Source organism: Balaenoptera ricei, chromosome 9, assembly GCF_028023285.1.
Source record: "Balaenoptera ricei isolate mBalRic1 chromosome 9, mBalRic1.hap2, whole genome shotgun sequence".
Lineage (NCBI taxonomy): Eukaryota > Metazoa > Chordata > Mammalia > Artiodactyla > Balaenopteridae > Balaenoptera > Balaenoptera ricei.
In genome coordinates, this window is record NC_082647.1 from 93,738,232 (window position 1) to 93,755,272 (window position 17,041).

General features: G+C 38.4%; 2 protein-coding genes across 2 annotated transcripts in view; one reads left to right on the forward strand and one right to left on the reverse strand.

The window, feature by feature from the left end:
• Positions 1 to 17,041, reverse strand: part of CCDC146 (coiled-coil domain containing 146) — a 139,918-nt gene that overhangs the window by 79,933 nt on the left and 42,944 nt on the right. The gene's annotated exons all lie outside the window — the stretch shown is intronic.
• FGL2 (fibrinogen like 2) lies at positions 854 to 7,820 on the forward strand. Its single transcript, XM_059934106.1, has 2 exons — positions 854 to 1,675; positions 4,465 to 7,820. Exons 1-2 carry the CDS (start codon positions 1,060 to 1,062, stop codon positions 5,169 to 5,171), a joined length of 1,323 nt encoding a protein of 440 aa, XP_059790089.1. The 5' UTR covers positions 854 to 1,059; the 3' UTR covers positions 5,172 to 7,820.

Genomic DNA, 17,041 nt, shown 5'->3' on the forward strand with positions numbered 1-17,041 from the left:
GTAGAAGCTGTTCCCCCTTCCTGTCCTCAGCCTCTCAGGAGAAAAGTTTGAAAACCATGAAAAAAGGTTCAAAAAGTGTGAAAAGTCATGAATGCAGACGTGTTTGGGGCAAAGCAGTGACATAGCAAGTGGTATAGAGACCAGGTGGAGGGCCCACTGCGGAGGCAGAAACACAGAGAGGGGACTGCCAGGGCTGCCAGCGGGGAGGGCAGGCAATGATGCGGGAGACAAAAGAAGAATCAGAACCGAGATGGGATGGACTAGTTCAGAGATTCGTACTTGGCAGCTGTGGAAGGACAGTACAGGCACAGAACTGGTGAAAAGCAAAGGAGGAGGCTGCTGGTTTTGATGAAAGGCAAGGATGTATTTTAACAGTGTTTCCATCAGTTAGACATTCCTCCTACGCTATGCAGTGGTCGGAGAAATAGAAAGCAGCACTTTTTTCTCTACCAGTTTTCTTCCCTTTTCAAACAGATGAAACAAAAGTCCACTGCAAGAACCAGAAAGCTTAACTTCATTATATTTAAAATTTTAAGTGCTGGTGATTTCACCTGAAAGCCCAACATGAAGAAAATACAGAATTCTCAATGCCCCATTCCAAGAAGGAAAAAGAACCATTTCCATTTTTGTAACATTTCTGTCCTTCACATAATCTGGATAACTAGCACATTCAATTTTATCTTTAAAAACTGTTTACCCCACTGTGGAGTTAAGTATCATGAAATGATTTACTTCAAGTATAATTATTTTAAGATTCCAGATTTTTCTTGTGCTTTTTAAAAATAAAAGATGAAAGTGAAACTTGTTGAGTATGTGCATCTGACCAACTGCAGGAATTCCAAAGCGGATGGTTTTGACTGAGAACAAATAACAGTGTTGGGGCACACTTGAGTGTGATGAGGGCAATCTCCTCTTCCTCCGCGTTTCTGAGACTGGTGATGCAAAGCGCTCCCGCCCTTTTCTGAGAACACGGAAAGCCTGACTCAGGAAGGCAGCTGCAGCTCTTAAAAGAGCTCCAGCCCGGCCCCCTTCCCTGCTGGGGCGAGCACCACCGCGAAGATGAAGCTGGCGAAGTGGTGCTGGCTGAGCTCGGCTGTCCTTGCTGCTTATGGTTTTTTGGTTGTGGCAAACAATGCAACAGAAGAAATTAAAGATGAAGCAGCCCAGGACGCCTGCCCGGTGAGACTAGAAAGCAGAGCGAAATGCGAGGAGGGAGGCGACTGTCCCTACCAGGTGAACCTGCCCCCGCTGACTATTCAGCTCCCCAAGCAGTTTGGCAGGATCGAGGAGGTGTTCAAAGAAGTCCAGAACCTCAAGGAAATTGTAAAGAGCCTGAAGAAGTCTTGCCAAGACTGCAAACTGCAGGCTGATGACAACCGAGACCCGGGCAGAAGTGGACTGCTGTTACCCGGCACAGGAGCTCTGGGAGAAGCTGGTGACAACAGAGTTAGAGAGTTAGAGAGCGAGGTTAACAAGCTGTCCTCTGACCTTAAGGATGCCAAGGAGGAGATCGACGTGCTTCAGGGTCGCCTGGAGAAGCTGAATCTTGTAAATATGAACAACATAGAACATTATGTTGATAGCAAAGTGGCAAACCTAACATTTGTTGTCAATAGTTTGGATGGCAAATGTTCATCTAAGTGTCCCACTCAAGAACAAATACAATCACGTCCAGGTATGTATAATAATGTTTTCTTATCATTTGTTCATGAATGTTATATAGCTAGACAGTATCTATAAACATTAACCTGAGCATATAAGTTAAATAAAGGATGAATTATATAAGTTAAGCCTTTTATTCATCAAGGTAATACAGAAAAAACTATTATCTTTGCACATGTGCCCACAGAAAGGAATAGGACCTAATTACAAAAAATCATGAGTTCTGTATGCGTTAGAAAGCACTTTCAATTTCAAAGATCTTATGTGCTGACGCCAGAGCTACACACAAACAGAAGTGGAGGGAGAGAATTTTTCTTTTTTCTTTTTTTTAAACATCTTTATTGGAGTATAATTGCTTTACAATGGTGTGTTAGTTTCTGCTGTATAACAAAGTGAATCAGCTATACGTATACATATATCCCCGTATCTCCTCCCTCTTGTGTCTCCCTCCCACCCTCCCTATCCCATCCCTCTAGGTGGACACAAAGCACCGAGCTGATCTCCCTGTGCTATGCGGCTGCTTCCCACTAGCTAGCTATTTTACGTTTGGTAGTGTATATAAGTCCATGCCACTCTCTCACTTTGTCCCAGCTTACCCTTCCCCCTCCCCGTGTCCTCAAGTCCGTTCTCTACGTCTGCATCTTTATTCCTGCCCTGCCCCTAGGTTCTACAGAACCATTTTTTTCTTTTTTTTCTTTTTTTTAGATTGCATATATATGTGTTAGCACACAGTATTTGTTTTTCTGACTTACTTCACTCTGTGTGACAGACTCTAGGTCCATCCACCTCACTACAAATAACTCAATTTCATTTCTTTTTATGGCTGAGTAATACTCTAAGAGAATTTCTTAATGTTTCAGTGAGTTTAACTTATTTATCTCTTCACTGAAGTGTTTGAAAACAGTAGAGTTAAGGCAGTGTTTGTGGTTGTACTCTGTTCTTTGGAAATCAGTTTTTTTGTGTGGTCAGGTGACTGCTCCTTATACAGCGAAAAGAGACCTCTGAAAGATTTTAGCAAGTAATCTGCAGTTCATAATCCCAAATGTCTAGTGGAAATGGGAGATTTTATAGATGGGATAAAAGCAGCTATATGGCTTCATATGTGTGCAAAACTTTTTGCTTTGAGACCTAGTGGCCCAAAAACATTTTAAGGGGAGTTTTGGCATGCCACTAAGGGAAGGAATACATTCTTATTTCTTCCTCTCTTTCACTAGAATTCAAGCATGTAACAATAGAACCCATCTTCCCCATCCAGATTATTTGCTGATAATCTGAATTAGCTTTAATAAATATATGTTAAAGGCCATAAACCTAACTGCCTGTTCTGCCCACGAACTGCTAGCTGTGGCACTGGTTCCCCCAAACCCTGGTTTTTCCACATGAGTTTCTGGGACCATTGCTGATGGTGGTCTTATCACACTTTGGAAAGCCATCTCTGCATGAGTGTGAGGTTGAAGGGATATGGTGCCTGAAGCAGAGATCATGGTCCTTTGAAAAAAGCACCTCATGCATCTTCGCTAGGTAGATTCCCCAGGGAATCTACCCAGTGAAGGTATTTGGGAGATTCCAGGACCACTGTTGCTAATACTCCCAGCAGCCTGTATCTAAATGTGCCCTGAACATTGCAAGGCAGAGTTTCACATCTTAGGTGACATACCTGGGTGAACATTAGATGTGGCACTGCATGGCAATTTGTAATGATAAGAACAAGATTCTACTGTCCTTTTTTCTACTGAGTTTTGGGGAACTATCTGAATATTCTGAGTTCTAAGTACACATGAAGAGATTATTTGTGGCTCATGAGTGGCTTGTATTAAACTTGCCTGATCCAGTACCAATTTTTTAAAAAATTATTTTGGAGTAAATATCCGTATTGGTTCCTACAGAACCACATTAACTGTTTATTACACTAATCCTGAGCATAATCACCTGTGGTTTCCTTCTAGAAACCAGACATGTGAAACACTAGCTAAATATTTTCCTGGATAATAAATTCAGAGTAAGAATATTGGTATATTATTGAAGTTTTTTAAAACAACTTAAGCTTCTCTATCTAATTGTCAAGCAAGTAAAATAAATGGAAATGTTGATCAATGCTGTATTTTAGAATTTTAATAAATCATTTGGAAAAATCCTATAAAACTGCCTGAAAGTGGAGTCTAGCAGCCTCTTTAGGTGAAAGGATATAGAAGCCTGTGCTTCCTCTGTATACATGGAATGCAGTTCTAGGAGAGTTAGAATCATCTGACTTTCAGGACCGAGGGATGCAGTGGTTACAAGGACAAGCTTTGCAGCCAGCCAGGTCTGAGCTCAGTCCTGGCTCTGCCATTTAAAACTTCTGTGAAGTTGGGCAAGCCACGGATCCTTTTTGAGCCTAATATTCTTTCTCATCAGCAGGTTGTTAATAATATCTACATCATAAAGTTCATGTGCAGATTAAGTGTGAAAATGTTATCAAGTCTTTGGCAGAATCCCTAGAACACATGTGGAGCCCTCACTAAATATTACTAAGTTACTAAAACTATCACTTTTATTTCTTCTTGTTGTTGTTTGTTGGTGGTGTTGTCAGTATTATTACCAACCATGACTGTGTTGGGGAGCTTTGTCTGCTTTATGACACCAGGTTCTTTTTCTGAGGCGTTAACAAGCTTTTGCTAAACAGGTTCAAGTAAGTTTAGCCGAGCAAGGTTTCATTATCACCATTGATCAAATTATAAAACTGCTTTCGTGCATATAAAGAATTCTTTAGATGCCTAGTTTTTATTAACAAAATCCAATGCCTTTCTTTTTTTACCCCTGCAGTTCAACATCTTATATATAAAGATTGCTCTGAATACTACACAATAGGCAAAAGAAGCAGTGAGCTCTACAGAGTTACACCGGATCCCAAAAATAGTAGCTTCGAAGTTTTCTGTGACATGGAGACCATGGGGGGAGGCTGGACAGTGCTGCAGGCACGTGTTGATGGAAGCACCAACTTCACCAGAACGTGGCAAGACTACAAAGTAGGCTTTGGAAACCCCAGAAGAGAATTTTGGCTGGGGAACGATAAAATCCATCTTCTGACTAAGAGTAAGGACATGATTCTAAGAATAGATCTTGAAGACTTTAACGGTGTCAAACTCTATGCCTTGTATGATCACTTTTATGTGGCCAACGAGTTTCTCAAATACCGTCTACACATTGGTAACTATAATGGCACAGCTGGAGATGCCTTACGTTTCAGTAAACATTACAACCACGATATGAAGTTTTTCACCACCCCGGATAGAGACAACGATCGATACCCCTCTGGGAACTGTGGGCTCTACTACAGTTCAGGCTGGTGGTTTGATGCATGTCTTTCTGCAAACTTAAATGGCAAATATTATCACCAGAAATACAGAGGTGTCCGAAATGGGATTTTCTGGGGGACCTGGCCTGGTATAAGTGAGGCACAACCTGGTGGCTACAAGTCCTCCTTCAAAGAAGTCAAAATGCTGATCAGACCCAAGCACTTTAAGCCATAAATCACTAATGCTCATTCTTTTGGGTATTCATTACCTAATAGGGCAATTAATTCCTTCAGCACTTTGGAATATGTTTCATACTCTTTTTCCATGGCTTAAAATTTCTCTCTGAGCAATGGATTCTTATGCTATACAGCATTTGAAATAAACCTGAAAAATACGCCATTTAAAGAAGTCCTTTGTTGCTGTTATGCTGTTATCCAAATAAACACTTGCGAGCAATTGGGAATTTTGAGAATCACACATTAGATTTATAATTCTCTTAATTTCTCTTATTTGAAAAGTTTTTAGTCATATTACTCGCTCTAATTAAAAAAATACTTGTTTGTTCAGTAGGCTAGATTTTACACAAGTAACCTGTATTTTGACTGTGACTTAAACACATCTTTTCAGGCTATAAATAGTTATTGGGTATTTATTTGTCTCTAAATAACCTATTCCTCATTCTGAGATAAACTTACTCAATTTATGGCATTTACAGCATTTTAATTTCCAAGCAAAGGGAAACATACGTAATTAAACCTGTTCATGCACTATTCGTGAAATGTAAAATTTTATCATTTAAAATATTTTAAAATGTGATAGCATAACGTCACTCCTAAAAGCATTCAGAAAATGAATTTAACCTTAAAGACCATGGTTTAAAGGTAATTCATTCATAGTTTATAACTCTTTAGATGTTTGATGGTAAAAACTGCTTTAACATGAAAAATATCTTCCTTTGCTCTAATGCACAATAGTTTTAAATTTAAGACTGCTCACCACTGTGCGAGACTACTGGTAGACTTTCTTTTGGAGAGGTAAGTGTGGGTGAGGAATGAAGCACTTATATATAGACCAATTTTATATCCAAAGCGATAATATCATTAAGTGATTCACGTCATAGAAAGCTGTTTTATAGGACAAATAGATAAATCTATTTATAAAAAAATATGAATTTTGAAATATATAGAACCATAGTTCAAATATTATATATTTCAACCCTAAATGGTATATTGCTTGTTTTGCTATCAGAAGATTCAAATACGGGTGTTTATTTTTTTTAACAAAACAAAAGTATCTGGAACTTTTATAATTCATTAATTAATTCCAGAATGCAAAAATGATATTCAAAAGATTATAAAAATAGTTTGTTAAATTTCACCATTGTAAAAAGGGACCATTTCAGAGAGAACAGCTGTATTCTATTGCACGTTTAAAAAAGTGCTCTAGGATAAAATTTGAAAAGGATACACCATACTGTATGTGAGTCATAGAAATACATTCAACCTTCAATTTCTGGTGTCTGTTTCTACTAAAGTAACCAAGTTTTCAAAAATAAATTCACAAAGATGCAGCTTTACCCATTATTTGAAAATGATTAAGGAGGATAGTAGCTTTAGGTAAGAAGTTAATTTTTCAACTAATGTCTTTTATAGAAAATTCTAATCAAAAAAAGCAAGATATTCTTTTAAAAATATATAACATACAAAGTGTTCAGGTAAACATGATGAAAACTATATTATTAATACTATTAAAATACTAAATCAAGAGAAATGCAAATAGAATTAAGTGATGACAAAAATAAAAAATATCGTTGTAGATTTCAAAGGCTTCATATCTACTCAATAATAAATCAAATGTAAATGTTGTAACTAATTTATTCTTTATTTCTCTCTCTTTTCTGTTTTCTAAAAAAGACTATGAAGATCTTGATATTATACAATGTATCATTTCAGATAAGGGCATTTTCACTTACTATATATAACTATTAATATATGTATAAGTTTAGATAAATTTCTGTGATAAAAATGGACTCCTTAAAAAAATACAGTTCTAAAGAAAAATAGCTCATATAGCAAGTGACCACTGATTTAATAGGAACTAGGTATCATTTCAGGAGAATTTGGCAAATAATTCATTAATCTACGTAAATACTTAAAAGCTTGTCTTTCTATCTTTCCACCTTATACTAAATAACTAAAATTTTATTTCCCATTATACTTTTATGGCACCTTTCTAATAACAAACTCTGTAACATAGAAATTCCTTTTTGAAATCATTTCCTGTCACTTATTATATTATAAAATATATTTTAGATTTTGATAATCTTTAACATATTGATGGAAATAGATCATATCTGAGAGAGTCTTTTACCTTAACATAACTGTTCACTAATATATGCTAATGTTCATAAATGTGGATTGACTACTAACAAATACATTATTTTAGAGTCTTGTCTCAGTTTCATTTTACTGGCTAATATTTGTTATCTTAATTAACAAATTATTTCTGCCCTTTATCATACTTTGAAAATATTGACTAAAATTAGGCCTTTAGAAATTCCAAATGGAACTGGCTCACGTATCACAGAAAAAAAATCAGATTTTCTGATAAGTAGTAATGCTCTAAATGAAATGATGACACATTCATCCAATAAATAAAGAGCTTAAATATACGACGATAAAAGATATCCAAATAACAAAATTCGCTGGTCCTTATTTCTGAATGGCTACCCAAGAAAAGGGTGGAAGGTTTAAAGGTAAAAAATGATGGGTAATGTCATCATGATAAGCTCTTGCTTAGAATTCTTATTTTCCTTTATGTATAAATAGGTTTATGTTTTGTGTCTTTTAAAAACCTTGTGAAATAAAGATTTAATCTTCTCAACTATTTATTTCTTCAATGCAGAAACATTAAGTATTATTTGTAAAATAATTTTTATATATTTACTCTTGGCTGAAAACTTGCATAATGTTTACCTAACTAGACAATATCTTTGACCCTGTGAAAACTTTAATGAGTACTCTTTCGTTAACAGGAAGACAGAGACAAATACAGGAACACCATTATCTTATTTCCCTCTAGAATACCTTTGACACATTTGAAATACAGAAGTTTCAGTTTCATTTTGCAGCGTTCAACTCCATCTCCCCTTTTTTCCATCATTCTTGTTGCTGTTCTAGTTTAGCCCTCATCATCCTCTTAGGATAATGCAAGCCCTTCCTAATAGTGACCTGTGCCCCCAGTTTGAATCTATTCCAATCCATCCTCCATATCACTGCCAGAGGGATTATTCAAAAATACAATTCTGATCATGTTATTTTCCTGCTTAAAACCTGTCAACATCTCCTCATTTTGTATATGATAAAATCCAGCAAATAAGCCCCTTCATGAACCGATTTCTGCCTACCCTTTCAGTGTCCTTTCTGCCACTACTCACACTCCTGCCAAACTGAATGCCTTGTTGTTCTAGTACAAACCATATTCTCTCCTATTTTCACTACTTTGTGTTACTCTTCCCTTGGTCTAGATAGAATGCCATCCTTGACCCCCACTGAGTTTTGTCTTATTATCCATAATTAAGAGCAGGGACTCAGCAGCCAGACTTAACTAGGTTTGAATTTCAGCTCCATTATTTGCAAGCTGTGTGAAAACAGGCAAAATCACTTAATCTCATTGTTCTTTGGTTCCTTCAATTATAAAACTGGGATAACAGTAGAATAGAGTTATTGAGACGATTAAATGAGATAGCATATGCAAAGCACCTAGAACATACATATATATTATCATCATCATCCTCCTCCTAAATAATTATCTTTCCTGGGCAGTCTTCCCTGATGACATCAGGAGGGGTTTGGTGCCTTGTCTCTTTGGTCCTATACCGTCCTATATATTCCTTATTATGCATTACATTATTCCATAATCGTCTAGGTTCTACCCTAAAATCAATCTGTTAGGCTAGATGTAAAGGAAATTTGAGACAAGAGTGTTATTACTCAAAGTGGTTCATGAATATGTTACCATAGATGAAGAGCTGTAGTCTAAAGAAGCCAGAGTTACAACTGGGGAAGGAGTAGGTACCATCAAATCTGAGGATCTGGGAGATTGTGAACGCGGTTTAGAAGTGACTGACTTCAGGGGAGGATATGGCAAGACAGGATCACATATACTATAGCATTGCGTACATAAGAATGACAAACTTTTAGAAGGGGTTCTAGGAACATGCCTCTGGGTATATATCATGCAGAGGAGTATGGTTGTACTAGGCCAGACAGTGATTGTTTTACCTGGCTGAGTTCCTAAAGAAAAAAGTAGTTTTTCATACTTATACCATATTGCAAATTTGAAATTAATTTTAATCATACCAAATGCATAAATGCTTTAATTTTTTTAAAAAAATTATAGCTTAGACTAAAGACCCCTATGCAAACCACCTTCAATTCCAATGTCCTCCCTCTCCCCAGAGGTAACAAGCAGAGTTGGCTGAATCCAAACTCGAATTTCATTCTGTACATTGTCAATTTGCAATGTTTACTGAATCATAGCTCTGCCAGGTTTCTTTTGTTTATTGATTGGGAAGAGTTGGGAGTGAGAATAGAAGTGAGGGAAATTGGGGGTACTTGGAGAACTCGGAGTCCCCTGAATTCCCAAATGTGACTGAGCCTCCGTGACTCCTTGAAGTGGTCCCTCCCCCACATTAGATAGAGGTCTTCTTGCTGAAGGCACTGTTGTCTTCTTTCCTGAGGGAGTAATCTTTCAAAAAAATTTTTAAATACAATTTTTAAAGGTGACTTTCCATTTACAGTCATTACAAACTACTGGCTATACTGCCCATGTTACACAGTACATCCTTGGTTCTATCTTATACCAAATAGTTTGTACCTCCCGCTCTCCCACCCCTATATTGCCCCTCCTCCCTCCCCACTGGTAATCACTAGTTTGTTCTCTATGTCTGTGAGTCTGCTTCTTTTTGTTATATTCACTATTTTGTTGTACTTTCTAGATTCCACATAAAAGTGATATCATTTAGTATTTATCTTTCTCTGTCTGACTTGTTTCACTTAGCATAATGCCCTCCAAGTCCATCCATGTTACTGCAAATGACAAAATTTCATTCGTTTTTATGGCTGAGTAGTATTCTGTTGTATTTATATACCACATCTTCTTTATCCATTCATCTGTTGATGGACACTTAGGTTGCTTCCATATCTTGGCAATTGTAAATAATGCCACCAGGAACGTTGGGGTGCATGTATCTTGACAGCTACATGTAAAAGAATGAAATTAGAACATTCTCTAATACCATATACAAAAAATAAACTCAAATGGATTAAAGACCTAAATGTAAGATCGGATACTATAAAACTCGTAGAGGAAAACATAGGCAGAACACTCTGACATAAATAGCAGCAATATTTTTTTGAATTTGTCTCCTAAAGTAGAGGAAATAAAAGCAAAAATAAACAAATGGGACTTAATTAAACTTAGCTTTTGCACAACAAAGGAAATCATTGAGGGCTTCCCTGGTGGCGCAGTGGTTAAGAATCCACCTGCCAATGCAGGGGACAGGAGTTCAAACCCCGGTCTGGGAAGATCCCACATGCTGCAGAGCAACTAGGCCCAGGCGCCACAACTACTGAGCCTGCGCTCTAGAGCCCGTGCTCCGCAACAAGAGAAGCCACCACAAGGAGAAGCCCATGCACCGCAACTAAGAGTAGACCCGGCTCGCCACAACTAGAGAAAGCCCGTGTGCAGCAACGAAGACCCAACGCAGCCAAAAATAAATAAATAAAAATAAATACATTAAAAAAAAAAAAAAGGAAACCATTGACAAAAAAAAAAAAAAAAGACAACCTACTGAATGGGAGAAAATATTTGCAAATGATATGACCAGTAAAGGATTAATATCCAACATATATAAACAGCTCATACAACTCAACATCAACAAAACAAACTACCCAATCAAAAAATGGGAAGAAGACCTGAATAGACATTTTTTCCAAAGAGGAAATGCAAATGGCTGGCCAACAGGCACGTGAAAAGATGCTCAGCATCACTAATCATCTGGGAAATGCAAATCAAAACCAAATAAGATATCATCTCACACCTGTCCGAACGGCTATCATCCAAAAGAACAGAAACAACAAATGTTGGCGAAGGTGTGGAGAAAAGGGAACCCTTGTGCACTGTTGGTGGGAATGTAAACTGGTGCAGCCACTGTGGAAAACAGTATGGAGATTTTTCAAAAAACTAAAAATAGAACTATCATATGACCCAGCAATTCCACTCCCGGGTATATATCTGAAAAAAACAAAAACACTAATTCTGAGGGAGTGATCTTAATTCTCCTTTAGGCTCCTCCATCCCACTCCTCAGCATTCCCAGATCTGTAACCAGGGCAAGACATGCCCTCTGGTCAATTATAAAGTCAAACTGGTGGAGAAACCTTTATACAACTTTGCTAATTTATATCAGCAGAAAGCTGGGGAATATGCATAAAGACAGATTTTGAGGTTGCTTGACTAAAGAAGAAAAAACAGAATTTCAGATGTGACCGAGTTCATTGATATAGGTATATTTACCAGAAATTCTGAATTCAATGGGCTAGTTTGGGCAGATGTGTTTGGTTCCAATAGTTTGATTAGTTCACACCTACCTAGATTCAACAGCAGCTTATATTAACTATAGTTGAGAAGCCAAAAATATCTTGGAATTAAAAGATTTATGAAGATAGAAATGTTAGAGTGGAGTTTGCTGTCATTCATTTAAAAGGTATTTATTGAGTGTATATGATGTGGTCTTCAAGGAAGACCAAAACAGACAAGACCCCTATACTCAGGGAGTTTATATTTAATCAGAAGAGATGAATAAATAAACAATAAATGCCATGAAAAACTAAGCAGCATAAGGAGAGATAAGGAGTATCAGAGGAAAGGTGCTATTTTATACAGGTGGTCTGGGGAGACCTCTCTGTGGAGGTGACATTGGAACAGAGACTTAAAGATACGGGAGAACAAGCCAGGCAGATATCCGGGAGAAGTATGCTCCAGGCAAAGGGAGCATCAGGTGCAAAGGTGCTTGGCACGCTTTAGGGTCAGCAAGGAGGCTGGAAAAGCAGACAATCTCGGGTGGGAGAGGTTTAGGAGATGAGGTCAGAGAGAGCTTGGGGAGTTGGGGTTAAATAAGAAATACGGGTGGGGCTGCCAGATCATCTACACCTTGTGAGTCATGGGGAGGATTTTGCCTTTTACTCAGAGTGGGTAAGAGCCGTTAAGGGTTTTGATTACAGAAGGTACATGATTTCATCCAGTTTTTTTTTTTTTTTTTAATTTATTTATTATTTATTTATTTATGTCTGTGTTGGTCTTCGTTTCTGTGTGAGGGCTTTCTCTAGTTGCGGCAAGTGGGGGCCACTCTTCATCGCAGTGCGCGGGCCTCTCATTATCGCGGCCTCTCTTGTTGCAGAGCACAGGCTCCAGATGCGCAGGCTCAGCAATTGTGGCTCACGGGCCCAGTTGCTCTGCGGTATGTGGGATCTTCCCAGACCAGGGCTCGAACCCGTGTCCCCTGCATTGGCAGGCAGATTCTCAACCACTGCGCCACCAGGGAAGCCCTCATCCAGTTTTAAAAGCGGAGAATAGACTGTTGGGAGACAAGATTGAAGCATGGACACCAGTTTGATGGTGTTTGCAATAACCTTGGAGAGTGACAGTGGTTGCAGTGAAGTGGATCTTTAAGATAAAGGGGTGGACAGTGGAAAGATTTAGAGTTATCACAGAAAAGTAAGGGATTTTAGCCTGAGCAACTTGAAGGACGGAGCCGCTGTTAACTGAGATGGGGAAGAACTGCGCGGGGGAGCTGTCTGGAAAGTGTGTGGGCGGGCGGGTAAGGGATGGGGACCAGCAGTTTTGAATCTTCTCAGTTCAAATATCTATAAGACAGCCAAGTGGATGGCATTTGGATGTTAGTGTGATGTTCAGGGAAGACATCTAGGTCGCTAGAATATAGACGGTAATGAATCTGTGGGACTAGATGAAATAACCTAGTAAATAGGTGTACGTGGGGCAAACGCTTTCACAGAAGGGGTTGGAGATAGGGAGGAACCAGCGCAGTCGTACCCCATCCACCCATCCTGTAAATGTGTCATTTGAGAAGTCCCAGGGTTGCTTCCTTATGAAGAGGGCAGAGATTTCTTCCTACTGGAACAGATACTTTCTCTGGATTATTTGAGATTTGGATGTGCTTTTCCTTGCTTCTGCCAGCCACACTATTTTGTTGGGTTACTAGATGTCTTAGAAGCCATTATGTTACTCTACTATGGATTTCTACAAATCATTGCTTTTGACTTAAGCAGTCACTTCACAGTGAAGGGAGGAAGCAATGACATACTGAAGCCTCAGATAGTGCATCTTCTGGGAGACACCAGCTTGTGAGGATGGAGGGTTGTCATGCAGGATACAGTGTGTGCATGCGCGTGTGTGTACATAGCAAGAGAAATATGAACTAGGCCATAGACCAAAAAACATTCTTTGTTAACAGTGCAATGCCCAAGTTTGAGGAATCATGTGTGGACATTTTAAATCATTAGAGCACTAGTTTGCTATGATTATAAACCTTTAGTTAAGCAGAGACTGGTTTTACTCCTTTTCTCTATTTTTAAGACATTAATGATCTTAAAACTTGCTCCTTTCACAAACATTCTCCAATAGTTATCCAAATTGGAGGTAACCTAAGTCTTGTATTTCTAATAGCTTTCAAAGAGCTTACACTGGAATGGCTATCAATAAATATGACCGGGAATTTTCACTTAGGTTGGGTCCAGCTGCAGGTAGAAATGAGAATAGCTCTCTGCATATGGGTAGGTTCCCCTTGTGGTGTGTAGATGCATGTACATGCACACATACACACACACGCACACACACCCCACATGTACATATATGATATACATGCATACATATATGATATACATGCTTATATGTGGTATTTGTAACACATCTGCTATAGCACACAAGGAAACCTGCCCATTGAAATAAAATAGACATGTAGCTCTTACATGTAGTCAAAAGTCAATACAACAAAAATCACACTTGGCCAATAGCTAACTTATTTTAAGCAATGTTATATAAAACAGAACTTCAGGCAGTTTAATTCCCTATAACAAAGTCTGTGCTATTAGTGCACCTGTTATTCCTTGAACTGTTCCTTCTGTACTGCCTCTCTTCTCCTCCACAGCCCCATAGCATGGCTCCTTCTACTTTGCTCTTCTACTCCTCAACAACTTTTCTGTCAGGTCAGCAGCCTACTGTCCCCAAGCTCATACTCAATTCTGCCTGTGCACCTTTGCTCACCTAAAGTCCCAGGGGTAAACCACAATTAACACCATGATCTAGATAACTGGTGATCAGCATCTTCCTAGGCTTCACCCAGTAACTCAAAACAATCTTTATTATTTTATTAGCCATTTTCAGAATGAAATCTGCACTGTAATGCTTAGAATATATACTCTTCTTTTGAAAGCAAAAAATCACATTTTAAAATAGACAGCTTTTTTTGTTTTAGCCCCTTAAAATAACTAGTACATTTATCTTTATTATCTTAATCCAATAAATATTTATCATTTGCCTACTATGTGTATAGCATGGTGTGACGTGCTTATTAAATTATTTTGAATAAGATCTTTTCCAAATAATAACTTTCTAAACTCTCAAAATATAAGTTCAATCTCTAGCATTCAAGATTTTCTCTGAGTGGCACTTCCCTGGTGGCACAGTGGTTGGGAGTCCACCTGCCAATGCAGGGGACACAGGTTCCAGCCCTGGTCCGGGAAGATCCCACATCCTGCAGAGCAACTAAGCCCGTGCGCCACAACTGCTGAGCCTGTGCTCTAGAGCCCACGAGCCACAACTACTGAGCCCGCACATTGCAACTACTGAAGCCTGCGTGCCTAGAGCCTGTGCTCTGCAACAAAAGAAGCCACCGCAATGAGAAGCCCGCGCACCACAACAAAGAGTAGCCCCTGCTCGCCTCAACTAGAGAAAGCCCGTGTGCAGCAACGAAGACCCAACACAGCCAAAAATACATAAATAAATAAACTAATTAAAAGAAAAGATTTTCTCTGAGTGATTAAGGATGACACTGTTTAAGATGAATTGCTTCTCTATTACAAAAGCCCTCATACAAAGGTTCAGCATATTTGGAATCATATAGAATCTGAAAACTTGCTCACTTTCTATCTCTGGAAATTGGTTTACTCATCTTCTACAAGAGGCAAGTAATTTGTGCTTATGTTGTGAAAGTTTATCAAAGAAGGGACCACAAAACTATTTGCCTACATTTATTTCCCATTCAGTAATGAGTATCATAATTTTTTTCAGTTAATCCAAGTAACCTGTTTTAATTTTTGTTTAGCGATTCTGCTTCTGAATACTCATAATGATAAGCAGCTGTCCCTTGCTGAGTGCCAACCATGTGCTGGACACTTTCCTAGGAGCATTTCCAATGTTATCTCTGTTTGCTGAGGTTAGTGCCACAATAAGGAGGTAAAGACTTTACACCACTAAAGTCTTCCCTGAGGAAAAAAAGAAACAAACAATCTCTGTTATCTACAAACTCTGTATCATGTGTGGGCCATTATCCATTTTCAGCTTTCCTGGCTTTCTTGGTGTTTTTCTCATGAAATGGACTAATTTTCTCTGATAAATAACCTGTGGAAATTCCATGGTAAAGTACATACATTGTGAACCTCAGTATCACCCCTGCTCTGATTTTCTGTGTGAATCTACAAAGTGGAAGATGATTCCAATTAAATCTTAATTTAAGGTGAAACATCTCTTTTGTATCTTAACAAAAACAATTACATAATATTCTGTTGACAGGAGATTTTTTTTAAAAAGAATTTATTTTCAAGGGTGTTAATGTCCCTACTTAACCTAGTGATTAAAAATTATTTATTTTCTGTAGCTAAGTCAGAATTTATAACAATTCTGACAGAAAAGGCAAGCAAGTTTCTGTACTCTCCAAACACTGTTCTACTTCCATGGTTACATGGCAGGATTCACAAGGAAAACATTCCCCTTAAGTACAAAGCACTTTGTAAGTTCTTTGGGAGCCAAAAGATTTCTCATGTAAACACCAAAGTTCTTATTTTCATTTGTTATATAAAATAATTCTTTTAAAATGCAAATATCATTTATAAATGAATGGTGCTGCCGATGATGACTTTTAAAATTTCTGTCCTATAACAAGTAAAATTTTTGTCTTTATCTGATCAAGCAAATGATTAAAAATCTAGAGCGGCTCATGGGTATATCATGGGTAGTTATGGAAGTTGAATGGTTACAGAAGTTACGGTCTTTATGGTATGGTATTTATAGGGTTGGTATTTAACAGGCTGAACCGCTATAGTAGAGGTTCTTGAACTATGTCCCCAGCGACCCTAAGGTTCTGTAGACATATTTCATGAAGGTTAAAGGAAGTGGGGCAGGGAGAGATGCCAGGAGAATGTATGCTGCATGAAACACTGTTCACCTCGAATAGTTCTGCTTTTATATCTTGGATTTTGAGGCTTCAAATTTCACTTAAATTTACCTAAATTTCACTTAAATTTCATCTTCAATTTCACTTAAAAGATTTTGTTCTGTTTTCAAAAAATATTTGAAAATCACTGCCTCCCCATTGCATATCCCTTGCTCAGTCAGCAAAAATAAAACTGAAATAGATGTACAATGGCTCTAACTTGTTATGATATTTCTTTTTTTTTTTTAGAATTTTATTTTATTTTATTAATTAATTTATTTTTGGCCACACTGGGTCTTCATTGCTGCGCGTGGGCTTTCTCTAGTTGCTGCGAGCGGGGGCTACTCTTCGCTGCGGTGCGTGGGCTTCTCGTTGCAGTGGCTCCTCTTGTTATGGAGAACGGGCTCTAGGCATGCGGGCTTTAGTAGTTGTGGCACGAGGGCTCAGTAGTTGTGGCTCATGGGCTCTAGAGCTCAGGCTCGGTAGTTGTGGCGCACGGGCTTAGTTGCTCCGTGGCATGTGGGATCTTCCTGGACCAGGGCTCGGACCCGTGTTCCCTGCATTGGCAGGCAGATTCTTAACCACTGAGCCAC